Genomic DNA, 16077 nt, shown 5'->3' with positions numbered 1-16077 from the left:
GTTCGCGCCCAAGGGAAGTCCACTCTGTAGGGATGATAGTGACCAGATCTTGCGAACGGCGGATCGTGTTCCGCGCGATTCTCAAAGAGCCATCAGACCACCACAGATGGGGCCCAGTAGGGCTGATGCTGACCCGGAGCTGCGGACTACCTATCGGGTTAACGGGGCTCCGGCTCGAAAAGCAGGAGTAGGAACGGGGTGGTTTTTAGTCAGTAAGAGTCTGACACTCCCTCTAATTAAATAACAGATCTACTAAAATCTATACTTAGCTATACCACGGCCTCACAGTACACCGGCGTGAAACAACGCTTGCATTGTTTCACCATGCTAGTAAGGTTACCAGGGTCCCAGCCCCATAAAAAAAGCCGGCAATGCACTTGTAACGCCTCTAGTGTTGCGGGTGTCCATGGGCGGCGGCGATTGCTTACCATCAGGTGATACGTCGATTTCTTTATCGTGAAATCTTTTATATCATCATAAATCAGATAATTTATAAATGATTATTGTCTTTTTACGAAAAGGTCATGAAAGGAATTCATTTCAAATGCCCTTGATGATACTTAGAATGCGTTGTTTCTTCGTAGAATCCTAGAGTAGATGACTAATTTTTAGTTTAATGTCCGTCTTGTAGATTATTTTAAAACATTAGACACGTATTTTTTATTTTCTTACGGAAACAAATACTTTCGAAGATATATCGATTTGAAATATCACGTGACATCACTTCTAGGTACGTTTTATACGTAGAAATTACATATTTGCTCCCACTCCTAAACTTTGATTCGTTTTATCTTAGTATTGTTATCTTATATGACAAAATAAAAAAATACGTGTCTTATATTTTTTCATTACCTAACTGACGGACTAAATAGGTTTTTAATTTTCATACCCAGTCATTATCCCTCACATCACATCATCAGCCTATAAGTGGCCACTGCTGACCAAAAGCCTCTTCTCACACGGAGAAGGTTTGAGCATTAATCACCACGCTTGCTCAATGCGGGTTGGCGATTTCAAACTTACAATTAGAAATTATAAGCCCAATGTTTCCTCACGATGTTTTCCTTCACCGTTTGTCAGTGGTGTCTAAATAATCTTAGAAAGTACATATAACTCGGAAAAAGTCACATTGGTACTTGCTGTTGGTAAGTTTCGAGCCCGCACTCTCATGCATGAGAATCATACTTCAACTATAATCTTAGTGTTACATTGTTCTCACATTGTTGAAGAAATCTAAACAATGTAACCAAGAATTATATCGTGAACCTGATTGAAAAAAAAGTAACCTATGGAGTTTCTTGCTCGTTCTTCTCCATAGGAATCTACACTTTGGAACAAGCAAGTAGAGCAACAAGAGAACTGACAGACAGACAGACATTTTTAATTTTACTATGTTTGCTCTAACGGCCAAAAGTACTTTTCCCGGTCTATTTGAAATAAATAATTTTGACTTTGAATCGAGTCTTTAAAAAGCTTTGGGTAGACACAATCATACAAAATAAAACAATTATTATGTTTTTAAAATCATTCCCGTTTTATTAAAATTTAACAATAACAACAAAATATACTTACTAACTATTATAAGTACACAAATTATTAAGTATAATATACTATTTTAAAAATATAGGAATAATATACCTGTATGCGTTTATATTTTGATTAAAATATTACATATTTTCAAACGGAACTTTTCACTTGAACATCATAGGATGTTTAAGTGAAAAATTAATAACCGATCTTCGTAAGTGAGTAAACCGTGATTTTTAGTTAACTTAGTATGTCTCACGACAGTTATTATAAAAATTCTTAATATGATTAAAGCGAGATTCAAACCTAGGTCGACTTAAATCTTATTTAGCACCAAATCACATAACAAGAATAAAACATAATTATAACAAAATCAAAACATCTTCTCCGACCACAGCAAGGCTTTTGACAACAATAACTCCAATATACATACAAAATTCACAAAAATTATAACATTTCACTACTCTGCCTACCCCGTTTTAGTAGATGGGGAAGTTATTATCAACCTGAGCAGCCCACGCGTGGAGTCCACCGGTCATATCTTTGACTTTAGACCGGTGTACCTCAGGGAGTCTGTCTAGGACCAATTTTGCGGCGATTTGAGAGTCGTTGCCTCGACGACAGATGAATATTACTGTAAAGAAAAAGATATAGGTGAAATATATTTTTGACTATGGTATAGTATCGTATAATAGAATTTCGGACATGGAAATACTCAATAATCCTTTGTGCGAGTCGGGAATTGAACCCATAACCTCATGCTTGCACGTAGGAACTTAGCTACTCCACAAGTAGACAGTTTGGAGATCGCAACTCAAAATTTCAGATTTTCTGCTTCGAAACCCGTAGTTCCTTCCTTGGTATATAACACCCGCAGGAAGACTAGCGGTGGTATAAAAATACTGTGTCTTAATAACGGTAGTAATTATGAGACCAATATTTAAATGTGAAAGTTTGTCCGTCCGGATTTTGATGATATTTGGTAAACAGACAGGATATGAGGTAACTTGGGTACAGGATTTTACCCCACCGAAAAACGGACGAAACCGCTGGCAAAACCTAGTTATATATAAACTTACCAGGTTCCCGACTCTCTTCCACCTGCCCCACGAGCTGATCCAAATTGGATCCTCTCAATCCATCTATAGGTCTGTTTTCAGTATTCAGTACATGGCACATCTGAAATTCAGGACTCGCCCTAACGTCGATCACAAGAGGCGATCCCTTCCCCATCAATTCTGAAACTTGAGACGCTGTTATTCTATTTTCTTGAGGTAAAATTTTCAAGGATAGGTCCTGGAAAGAAAAAGAAATACATAGTTAGAATAGAATCAGGCGTTACTTTGCTACACTAACGATAAAATAAGACCCCTTGTTCAACAGTCGCACTTGTAACTAGTTAGTTAACACCTTTTTTGAGGGGGATCATTCAATGTCTTCTCCTGCCTTGGGCGAAGCGAGAGGGAGTGTCTACCTAGCGGGAGTGTCTATCTACGATCAGAGTAACACCCATAGAACATCCCAACATATGAGGCCAGGCAATACCACCTAGCCTTATTGAATGAACCTCCTTTTCCGATCTTAGGGTACTTTACTTGTCTATATTTCATCAGACTACCACCCAGTAGGGCTGATGCCTGATCCGGAGCTGCGGACTACCTAGCGGGTTACCGGGGCTCCGGCTTGAAAAGCAGGAGAAGGAACGGGGTGGTTTTTAGTCAGTAAGAGTCTGACACTCCCTCTCGCCTTGTCCAAGGCGGGAGAAGTCATTGGATGATTTTCCCCCTCAAAAAAAAAAAACTCGACTAGTTTCAAGTCATGCTAGTGGCTCATATTCATGAGCAGTATTCCGCGACACACGTCGCCGCATCTGCGCACGCTGCTCATGATGAAGAGTCCCTCTGTGACTCGAAACTAGTAGAGCTTTTCTCCATTAATTTACGTAAGTAAACCGTAATTTTTTATTCAACATGAGGATCAAACCCGATAACTGTTGCTCTGTAGTTGCATTTGTGACCACTCGACTAAAGAGGCATAGTGATTAGTGCCATACACTGATAATTTTAACTTTCTACAACTCAAAAAGACGGAGAAAGTGTGGGAGAGCCATGCTGCGGCAGAAATGGGCTCGTTTGACCGGAGTGATAGCACGGCCTCACTGAAAACAGACGTGAAACAACGCTTGCGTTGTGTGAGGGGGGTTACCGGATGTCTAATTCCCCCTTCCCAATCTTCCCAAACCCAACGCTTAAATTCCTAACCTCCAAAAGGCTGGCAACGCACTTGTAACGCCTCTGGTGTTTCAAGTGTTCATGGGCGGAGGCGATTGCTTACCATCAGGTGATACGTCTGTCCGTTTACGGGCGTGTTCCATAAAAAAGAAAAAATAAATATATATTTTTGTCCAGGAAATTAAAAAAAAACATTTTTAGTTGAAAAATATTATCATTTATTCAGGTTTAAAATATTAAATATACATCATAATATATTATGATATGTATCTTTGTCTAACCGCATAGCAACTAATTTGTGAGAAACCCGAGATTCAGAGAAAATGTTGTTCTAACTTTCGTCAATAGATGGCGTTTATTTTAATTTGAGTTTGAGACCGTTTTCTGAATCGCGATGTTAAGATTTTCTGACAATACTATAGGTATCCTAAGGAATTATTTTGAAAGTGAAGTAAAACATCGTGAGAAAACCTGGGTTTATAATTTGTAATTATAAGTTTGAAATCGCCAACCTGCATTGAGCAAGCGTAGTGATTAATGCTCAAACCTTCACCGTGTGAGAAGAGACCTTTGGGCTGCAGTAGCCACTTATAGGCTGATGATTTGATTATAATTTTGACTAAGTATGTACTATATGTGTCAATATCACCACAGCCTCACAGAAAACCGACGTGAAACAACGCTTGCGTTGTGTGAGTGAAGTTACCGGAGGCCCAATTAACTCCCTTCCCAATTCCCGATTCCCAAACAACCCTTAAATTCCTAACCCCAAAAGGCCGACAACGCACTTGTAACGCCTTTGGTAGTTCGGAAGTCCATGGGCGGCGGCGATTGCTTACCATCAGGTGATCTATCTACTCATTTACCGGCTTATACCATAAAAAAGTCAAGTCCACTGCCCCTGCAAATCAACATTATGATAAAAATCATCATTAAAATTATAATTTCTCGAATCATTATGCTCTTGAACCAAATCGCATACATCTCTCTCATTTTTCGGCTTAAAAATCCTTAAATTTTTCACAGAGAGTACTTTTGAAAACGTTTTCCTTGACGCCGGTTTTAAATTTTTCGATAAAGCATCATTAACATAAATTTTATACAAATGAAATTGATTTTTCACATTCAAATCTACATATCTAACATTCGAACCGGAATTCAAACAAATCGGACATTTCGAATCGATTATCGGTAACTTATCGATATAATCGATTAGGTTTTGCGATTTGAACCGATTTTTTAGGGTTTTCTTCATCGGTTTTTGGGCTAACCAGCATCTGACCATTGCTTCTTTGATGCCTAGTGTGTTTAAAAACGTCACCCTACATACTTCTACTTTTTCAGAATTAAAAATCAAATTATAGACTTTAGAATCAACTTTTCTACATTGCACATTTTTTAAACATATTCTTCTTCTTTTAACGGGCACAAGATCTATTAAAGAACGAACATAATTCTTCTTCTCTACCCATTCTAGTTTCCAGAACTTCTGAAAAATCTCCATTCTGTCCATTTCTGTTAACTTCTTACAATATCTTCTATTACTTCTACTACAGAAGTCAGAGTTACAAGAAGGGCCTAATCTTCTTTCGGATTTTTGGACGTCTTGTATCCATTTCTTCTGTGTTCCTTCTTTATGGGTTCTAAAGCCAAAATAACTCTGTCCCGTCATTCTTTTTATTTTCTCTTCTATTCTTCTCTCTGTTCTCAATCTCGCTTCGTGTTTCTTCTGGAAAAGAGGAGATAGAGTTGTGATTTTTATCGATAGTAAAATTAGATTTAGTTGGGAGAGCCATGCTTAGGTACGAATGGGTCGGCTCGACTGGAGTGATACCACGGCCGAACAAGAAACCGGCGTGAAGCAACGTTACGTTGTGTCACGCCGTCTGAGTTTTTTATGGAATAAGCCGGTAAACGAGCAGACGTATCACCTGATGGTAAGCAATCGCCGCCGCCCATGGACACTTGAAACACCAAAGGCATTACAAGTGCATTGCCGACCTTTTGGGGGTTAGGAATTTAAAGGTTGTTGGGGAATCGGGGATTGAGAAGATTGGGCCTCCGGTAACCTCACTCACACAACGCAAGCGTTGTTTCACATCGGTTTTCTGCTCGGCCGTGGTATCACTCCGGTCGAGCCGGTCCAGCAGTGCCGAAGCATAGCTAATAAAAAGCTAGGCGACTTTCGTGACCATCGCTGTCATTAAGAAAAAAAGAAGTCAACACCGCGAATGTTGCCAGAAGCAAAATAAAGAAATAAAAGAAAGAATAAGCTACGACCAATCAATTTAAAATTAAAAATTTGGAAAAAAATAAGCACTTACCTTGAACATTCGCAGTTTTGATTGTTTTCTTTTTTGTACACTTATTTTTATATTACACATGCATTTAATTAACTAAAAATTACGGTTTACTCGCGTACATTAATGGAGAAAAGCTCTTTTCAGTTAATTTAGGATTTTAGTTAGAATGTCTAACGACAGTTATTACAAAAATAATTTACTTAATATTATAAAGGTTTAGAGTTTGTTTATTTGAACGCGCTAGTCTCCGGAACTACTAGTTCGAATTGAACGAATATTTTTATGTTCGGTCAATCATGTTGGCCCAGCATGTTATGGAAAGGGCTATGCTCTGCTATGCGCTATATCTGGAAGTTATTGGGGGTAGGCCTATGTTCAGTAGTGGACGTCTTATGGCTGATACGATGAATTAGTCCATTTATCAGGGGTAGATAATGGTATGAAATAACACATAGGCTACTTTTTACCCCACGGGAATGGGGGGCGAAGCTACTAACTAGTACAATATTATAGTGTTACCTTATCATTGGCAGGGGCTGAGCAGTAAGCTTCGTAGTCGACCAGTTGAGTAACTGTTGGATTATCTGAACACGTCGCACAAGACGGGTTACGTTTGCGAAGACGCACTGGAAATAAACAAAGATTATTAGAATCACATATTTATAGTTATTGCCTATCTATACTAATATTATAAAGCTGAAGAGTTTGTTTGTTTGTTTGTTTGAACGCTCCGGAACTACTGGTCCGATTTTAGTCATTATTTTTGTGTTGCATAGTCCATTTATCGAGGAAGGCTATAGGCTATAAACGCTATGACCAATAGCAGCCAAGCAGAGCGGGTGAAACCGCGAGGAAGTAACTAGTTTTTAATAGTATAGGTCGGCAAATTTAAGTGTGGGAGAGCCTTGCTGTACCGGCTCGACCGGAGTGATACCACGGCCGACCAGAAAACCGACGTAAAACAACGCTTGCGTTGTGTGAGTGAGGTTACCGGAGGCCCAATTAACCCCCTTCCCAATCTTTCTAATCCCCGATTACAACCTTTAAATTCCTAACTCCAAAAGGCCGACAACTCACTTGTAACTAAAACGTACTGAAGGGTCAATTGATGTTAAGCAATTCGCGCCGCCTTTTGGGGTTTAGAAATTCAAGTGTTCTTTTGGGAATCGGGGATTGGATAGGAAGGTAATTGGGTCTCCGGTAACCTCACTCACACAACGGAACACAACGCAAGCGTTGTTTCACGTCGTCGGTTTTCTGCTCGACCGGTATCTACTGTAGATCCTGGTCGAGCACAGGAGTTGCCGGTAGCATGGCTCTCCCACACTTAAACTCCTCTCTAAATGCTTCTAATACTAAGTCCTTACCAGTTCTTGTGGTCATATCTTCAGCATCGAATATTAACATCCTTTCAACCAGTAGCTTGTCCGGTGACATATCTAGTATTATTTTCAGAGCCTCCATAGCTTGCAGTATACCTGAAATTATCAAATATCACACATTTACTTATCTTATAAACTGCAACGGAAAAAAAGCTGAAAACCGCATGATAATGGCACCGCATAGTAAAAAATGGAGTTTCTTGCTTCTCGTTCTTCTCCATAGGAATCTACACTTTGGAACGAGCAAATAGAGCAACTAGAGGACTGACCGACAGACAGACGTTATTAATATTATTATATTTGCTTTGACGTTCAAAAGTGCCTTCCTGGTCTATTTGAAATAAATAATTTTGACTTTGACTTAATCGGTTCAGTTAAACGCGAGATTATCGCCCACAAACGACATACATACATACGCGCGTAAAGTTCCAAAATACCTACCTAGTTACTAGTCTTCCGATAACGCGCTGCTAACAGCTGATCATACGAAAGCACGCGTGCGCAAAATTTTGTTGTTTTGTTATTGTGATAAAAATAAAACTAATGAGTATACAAAAAAAGTTTCTTCGGGAAAGTTGTTTGTAATCATGAGTACAATCACGTGTTTAAATATCGTTCACTAATTACCAGTCACCCTGTATTAATAAATATACGATAAACTTGTTGAAGGAACAGGTAGACCCATGTTCAGATGTGGACGTCTCTTGCAACCTGCAACGCCTTTTATCCCCGAAGGGGTAAGCAGAGGTGCACATTACGGCACGTAATGCTGCTATACAATGTACACACACTTTTCACCATTTGTGTTACAAGTCCCATGTAATAGGGGGTGAGTCTATTGCCATATATCATGGGTGACATATCGATGATGATGCTTCGGCACTGCTGGGCCGGCTCGACCGGAGTGATACCACGGCCTCACAGGAAACCGACGTGAAACAACGCTTGCGTTGTGTTTCGTTGTGTGAGTGAGGTTACCGGAGGCCCAATTCCCCCCTTCCCAATCCCCGAGTCCCGAACAACAACCCTTAAATTCCTAACTCCCAAAAAGCCGGTAACGCACTTGTAACGCCTCTGGTGTTTCAAGTGTCCATGGGCGGCGGCCATTGCTTACCATCAGGTAATACGTCTGCTTGATTACCGGCTTGTTTCATTAAAAAAAAATGATGAGAAGACGTTCATCTTACCTATAACTCCTGGCACTGGTCCAGCGACCCCATGAGCTGAGCACGACCCCACTACATCCGGAGAGGGGGGCGTGGGAAACACACAGCGGTAACACGGACCCTGGTATGAAGCACCCTGGAACAATAATACAAGCTGTATAGTAATACGCTAGTTTCCTGCTAGTCAAATTCAATACTTTTTTCGAAACGTCAAAAACGATATTTTCTATGAACTTTGTATGAAATACTCTATTATGACGTCATAAGTTTTTGACGTCAAACAGCAGACTTATTTCTAGAAATTTAGCTAGAAAAAATCGAAAATTAAGTAGTTCATCAAAATGAATGAGAGTGTGATTATTTTTGTCCCAGTCATTATCCCTATTAAGAGGTAGTGGATTTAATGCGATACCAGCGCCCTCTAGGCGTTGCGAAAACGTCGGCGGCGCCGGCAAAAACGGCGTTGTTACATAGATTGATATCAGCATTTTTATTGTTTTATTTATATTAGTTGTTAAATGTGGGAGAGCCATGCTTCGGCACTGCTGGGCCGGCTTAACCGGAGTGATACCACGGCCACAGAAAACCGACGTGGAACAACGCTTGCATTGTGTAAGTGAGGTTTCTGGAAGCGCAATTACCCCCTTCCCAATCTTCACAATCCCCAATTGCCCAACAACCATTAAATTAATAAATTCTAAACTCCCAAAACGCCAGCATCGCACTAGTAACGCCTCTGGTGTGTGTCAATGGGCGGCGGTGATTGCTTACCATCAGGTAATCGGTCTGCTCGTTTACCGACTTATACCACAAAAAAACCTTCAGTAGTTTCATGTTTATCTTACCTTATCATTAACTTAAAATCACGATTTACTCATGTAAATTAATGGAGAAAAGACCTACTAGTTTCAGTAGTACTTCAGTAAGCTGCGTGATGTCGCCGCGTCTGCGCACGCTGCTAAACGATGCTATGCAACGCTGCACCACGCTGAGTAGCGTTATGCTATGCTTTTCCATTAATGAAATATGTTATGCTATGTTCTCTACGCCATGTTAAGCTAGCTATGCTGCATCATGATATGCTACGCTATGCCACACTGAGCTTCGTTATGCTATGCTTGGCTAGTATGTTGTATATATTATGCTACGCTGTTTCGCTACGCTATGTTAAGCTATGCTTAATCATGCTAAGTAATGCTGTACCAAGCCTATTTCTATTTCTATTCTATGCCAAAGGTATGCTCCTATGCGGCTAAGCTAAGCTAAGCTACTCTAATCATCACTATGATATGCTGTGTTATGCTATGACATACTACGCCATGCTACACTTTGCTACACTATGCTAGAGCTTTCCTATGTGTACGCTAAACATCGCTATGATACGTAAATCTTATGCTATGCTATGCTATGCTGTGCTATGCTATGCTATGCTGTGCTATGCCATGATATACTACGCCATGTAAAGCCACGCTATACGCTGACGCTACGCTGACCTATGCTATGCTATGCTAATATTATGATAAAAAACCACGCTATGCTGCTATCGCTTTGCTACACTATGCTACGCTGCACCTATGCTACGCTATGCCAACATTACAATACATACCTTAATAAAACAGCTAAGATCACTCAGCATGTACCGTGTAGGCACATTGTCGGTACAATCCAGTATGACATCGTACTGAGACGCAATGTCCATCGCGTTCTTTGAATCCAATTGTAGATTGTAAGGCGTCACTTTTATACGGGAGTTTATGCTGAAATGTAAAAAATTGGGTAGTTTCCTAGGTCAAAAATAAATTATTTTGATATTTCAATATAATAAAATATCCCAAAATAATCGTATTTTCATTCATTCATTTGACGATATACTTATTTATTTAATTTTTCTCGCTATTTTTGCGTAATAAGTATGCTATTTGACGCAAAAAAATGATGACGTCATAATTTGCAATGTCATACAAAATTCATAGAAAAGTAACGTTTTTCACATTTCGATAAAAGTATTGAATTTGACTAGAAGGATAATACCCTATTAATTAAATGTTGATAAATGATATATATTTCTGTAAATAGGTTATAAAATAAAACTTTTACACGTCAATAATTTCAAATAGCTAGATGAGGCCGGCATTTCCTATCGGACTACTCTGAGAAGAAATGCCGAAACAAACTCAGAGGTCATAGTCTCTTTTAAAGTCCAGACAATGAAATAGAGGATAATGTGATCATCATCATCAGTGATAGGAAAAGGTAGTGACTATTAGCCTAAAGTTTGAAAAACAGAGAAAAGAAACCGATACTTCCTAAGTACTATATTTTTGCCCGGACAATAGTTAAATACATAAAAAATATGTTATTTGGAATAAGTTCGTGTTCTTTAAACAAAGACTGCGTTTTATACATAGTTTTAAGAATAGAAGTTATTTAATTTTACAAAATGGTAATGCTAACTGCCAAGCAGGAGACTGCTTGGTAGTAGAATAAATGTAGTCAAATAAGAATACTATTTTTGTATGGTATAAGTCGGTTAACGAGCAGACGGATCACCTGATGGCAAGCAATCGCAGCCGCCCATGGACACTTGAAACATCAGAGGCTTTTGGTGGTTAGGAATTTAATGGTTGTTGGGGAATCGAGGATTGGGAAGATTGGAAGTCGCTGGTCGAAGCTAGTTAAGTAATAAGTATGTGAGGACCATACTTCGACACTGCTAGGCCGGCCCGACCGGAGTGATACCACGGCCGAGCAGAAAACCGACGTGAAACAACGTTTGCGTTGTGTGAGTGAGATTACCGGAGGCCCAATAACCCCTCTTCCCAATCTTCCCATTCCCCTATTCCCCAACAACACTTAAATTCAGCTCCTCTCCCAAAAAGCCGGTAACGCACTTGTAGCGCCTCTGATGTTTCAGGTGTCTATGGACGGCGGCGATTGCTTACCATCAGGTGATCCGTCTGCTCGTTTACCGGCTTATACCACACAAATCAAAATATCATAATGATAGATGATTTTATTATTATTTGCATTTATATGTATATTGTTACCTACACATGTTTATAATAATGAATTTATCTTTATCTTTATAGGTTTACATAAATACCTTCTAAGCGTAGACGCGGCAGACTCAGCCTTGCTGACATTCTCGTCCTGTTCAAAATGCAACACCTGCCGATGTATGTTCGTTATTTCAACCACGTCGTAATCTATTATGCCGATTTCTCCTGAAACAATAATAAGGAAATTAGGGAATTATACTTTTTTATATATTTAGGCAAATACGAGCAGACCAGTGACGTAGCTTGGAGGTATTCCACATTGGGCACCAGTTTAAATGGCACCCAGGCTAATGGCACCGATGATGTTCCACATTGGGCACCCATAGGTACTATTCGTGGGTGCCATTTTATATTTTATTCCACATATAGCACCTGCCCATAAGTAGACACTAGTGTTGGAAAGTTTACGTTTCTCAGCACGTTAAATAATATCGAATATGATCTGTATAGTGTTTAATATATCATTCATCAAGTGAAACCTATAGCACAGAGCAGTTGTGTGTTTTAAAGTACTAGGGTATTATAATCAAGTTAGAGTTTGACTTCATGTACAGCGTTCAGAAATTGAAGATATCATACTAATTATAAGGGAGGATAGTTAAGAAAAGGAAAATTTTCCATAACTGCTCTATGCTGTACATTATGTGAAGTTACTGCCAACTTTTGAACACATGCTTTCAGGAAATGAGTATTTGGACTTTGAAACTTTCTGAAATGAATTGAATTCTATGTTTTTATTTCCATTTTTTTATTGGGACAAGCCCGCCACAACCTCCAATACCGCTGCAACTCCTGTGCACCGGGATCTACAGTAGATACAACCATGAAAACACCGGAACACTGAAGTCCAACGTCCCAGGGACATGAATGACTGTCTTGGATCCCGCAACGAAATAAATCAGAAGATATTATTAGAGGAGAGAAAAAACGATAGTTTCCACTTCCCTCGGTGAATTTAATGCAGGAGACAGAATGACTTAAGCCTTAAGGCACAAAAGAGACTGCACAACTGGGAGAAGCCCAGTCGCCAAGCACCACGGAAATTTGACTTAAAACTAAGTGGGTTCTATGTGTGAGCTGTTATACTTGCTTCCAATATAATTAATAAATATGCTTACTTTCAGAGCCAGAAATGAATGAATTTTTATTTGCTTAAGCACGTTGGACAAGACGTTAGGTAACTCACCTACACCGGCAGCAGCTAAATACATGGCTGATGGGCATCCTAACCCCCCTGCTCCCACGATCAGCACCTTGGCTTGACAGATCCTAGTCTGACCATGCACTCCGATGTCTTTTAGCAGGATCTGTCTGCTGTACCTGTGGGATTAGCAGATTTACATTATAAAGGGTGACTGGTAATTAGTGAACGATATTTAAACACGTGATTGTACTCATGATTACAAACAACTTTGTCGAAGAAACTTTTTTTGTATACTCATTAGTTTTATTTTTATAACAATAATAAAATAAAAAATTTCGCGCGTTCTTTCGCATGATCAGCTGTTAGAAGCTAAAGTTCCTAATTACCTACCTAGTTACTAGGCTTTTAGAAGCCTTACGTTGTTACCGCGGGCGCAGACGCTTCGCTGCTAACAGCTGATCATGCGAAAACACGGCGCGCGGAATTTGATTGTTTTGTTACTGTGATAAAATTAAAACTAGTGGATGGGACATTAGTAGCGGTATCGTTGGCAAAAAACGAACTTGAAAAAGGGTAAACCAATTTGTCTGCTCATAAACCGTGATCATCGTAATCGTAAACTCATAGACATAATTAACATTATGGTAAATATCCCGTCTTAAGTTCTAATGATAAAGGTTATATTATCCTAACTTACCTCTCTATAGCCCATTTGGGCAGTGTCCCGCATTGGACTGTACCAGCATCTGTAGAACTGGTCTCCAATTGACCCTGGCCTGGGATCCAGGCTCGGAAGTCTCCTTGGGCCTAAAATTAAAGAAATATATCTATATATAAGAATGTTGCTATAACTTAACAATGGTTAAATCTATTTGGCTGAAAATTGGTGAGGAGGTAGCTTAAAACTAGAAAACAGATATAGGATACTTTTTATCAAAGGATTTCCTGATATTTCAATGGTAACAAGAAAAAATTAGATGCATACAAAATTTTATAGACTGCTTTGAAGAAATAAACAAGACTAAATGTAATGGATTGTTTTGATTGTCAAGTGATTCCTAGTGCAAGTACCTAGCAATAGCAGCTGGTTTAATTCTTCAGAAATTTCTCAGTAATAGCATGGAACCTGGAATTACTCTTGATTTACTGCAATAGACTCACCCCCTATTTACATGGGACTTATATCATAACTGGTAAAAAGTGGGGCTTTCATTGTATATTTGCATTTCTGCTTACTCCTTCGTGTGTTAAATGGTGTAAACTAAAGTGGCGTCAAAGTAAGGCAAAATAATTCAGAGCAAAGTATTCTCAAAGTAAATATGATAACAGTAACCAGTTTTTGAAAAGTATGCATAATTAAATTAAACATTCACATATAATTTGAACAGGTGTTTACAAGAATTTTAATGAAATAGCCTTTTAAATGTCAAAAAAAATAAGTTCAAACTCAAATTATTTATTGCATTCATGTGTAGGTTTAAGTAGATAGATATTACAGTAGGAGATTAGTTTCAAAATGAAACCCGGTTAGGGCATGGCAATATAATATATTATAGCTTAATACAAATTGCCGGCATTCGGTAATGAAAGTTATAACGAAATCAATTTTCAGATGTTTTCTGTACGAAAAGAGATATTTTTACAGAATACTCTAAAATAGTAATATTTCGCATCATATAGATCGCGTATATTACATAAATATAACTAGAAATCATTTAATTGATTGACAAAGTAAGAAAATAACTTACACCAAATAATTCGCGGCGAATTTTACTCATTTCATCCTCCTTTTCTTTTAATTTCTGACGTAATTCTTTGATTTCATTTTCTAGTGTACATAATCGCTCCATTTTTTAATAATATTTCACTGTTTACTTATTAAAATACGTGTAAAATTCTAATTTACGTAAAAACACAATTCTCTTCCAGAAAATAAACAATGCGTGTTCCAGCTCCATCGGTACTTCGAAAACTTTATAAATGTCATGAGAATGAGATAGCTACATACATTTTTTAAGGTGTGAAAGAACCAACAATATAACACAATGCTTACTTTCCGGGTTTCGGTAAATGTAACGTGATGTCTTTAATGACGTTTCTAGTGAGGGGTGAGTGAGCAACAGGTGGGTAGGATTTATCAATTAATTCAAAAATTACCGGTTATCGATAGATTTATTTTTAAGCATATACTAAACTATAATTTGTCTAAAAAAATACGTTTTTCTTGTTTTCTTATGCCCGATTACTCTAACGCTACTCAATTTTAAGACGCTCTCAAACGTAGTTCTGTCACTATCAATTTTTTTAATAAAATGACAGAGATAGCACGATATTTAAGTACAACTTAAAATTGAGTAGCGTTTGAGTATTCGGGCGAGTACATAAAAGTTTCATTACATTATTACTCGACTAAGGTTAGTGGCGTGGTGGACCGGAGGTTTAAGACGCCTGCTTCTCATGCATAAGAGTGTGCGGGTTCGAAACTTACCAATGTAACTTTTCCGTATTATATTATGTACTCTAAGATTATTTTGACACCCAGTGGTGTTCCTTCACCGTTGTTAGTACAAACGGTGAAGGAAAACATCGTAAGGAAACCTGGGCTTTATTTTCTAATTATGGGTTTGAAATCGCCAACCCACATTGAGCGTGGTGATTAATGCTCAATCCTTCTTCGTATGAGAAGAGGCCTTTGGCCAGCAGTGGCCACTTATAAGCTGTTGAAGGTTAGTAGGTGCAATGGAGCCTTTGGAGGTCGCAGTTTGAATCAAGCACTGCTGATTGCTGACTAGCCCGGCTTCAAGTGTTCTAATTTTAATATACAAAGTATGGGAATACATAATTGAACAAACGAATACCATCACTTTTTTTTCGGTTTTTTTTAGGTCACTAGCCTTTGATACATACAAAGAAATAGAATCGCAATAAAAAAAACCATATTCAGTAATTATTTTTAAAACGCAATGTAAATTAATTCAATCAGCTGTGAAGCCACGGGTCAACTAACTCGACCGCGCAATACTTTGTTGCACGTAGTACACAGCGGTAAAATGTGTGCGTGGGCGAATACACTACTACATACGCAAACGTCAAGCGCCAAGCCGACCGCCTAAAATAAAACAGAAGTGACATAATGATTAAACATGCATTATGCCTAACTGCTATCATTTGTTTTATTATTTTCATTTTTTGTTTTTAAGTTTTTTTAACTTCACTATTCTGATGTATTATTTAACAAATCATTTAATTATTATGTAACATTAAA

At 38.5% G+C, this 16077-nt stretch overlaps 1 protein-coding gene across 1 annotated transcript; it reads right to left on the bottom strand.

The window, feature by feature from the left end:
• Positions 1-1507: 1507 nt before the first annotated feature.
• LOC118281001 (adenylyltransferase and sulfurtransferase MOCS3) lies at positions 1508-14769 on the bottom strand. The gene is given in 10 exon segments (XM_050700999.1): positions 1508-2161; positions 2607-2823; positions 6581-6687; positions 7429-7539; positions 8631-8745; positions 10141-10366; positions 11713-11833; positions 12855-12988; positions 13510-13619; positions 14561-14769. Coding segments are annotated over 10 exon segments (1398 nt in total). The 5' UTR covers positions 14663-14769; the 3' UTR covers positions 1508-2006.
• Positions 14770-16077: the final 1308 nt, after the last annotated feature.

This window comes from Spodoptera frugiperda, chromosome 19, assembly GCF_023101765.2.
Source record: "Spodoptera frugiperda isolate SF20-4 chromosome 19, AGI-APGP_CSIRO_Sfru_2.0, whole genome shotgun sequence".
Lineage (NCBI taxonomy): Eukaryota > Metazoa > Arthropoda > Insecta > Lepidoptera > Noctuidae > Spodoptera > Spodoptera frugiperda.
Note: the sequence above shows the minus strand (reverse complement) of the source record. Positions and strands in the feature narration are given on the sequence as shown.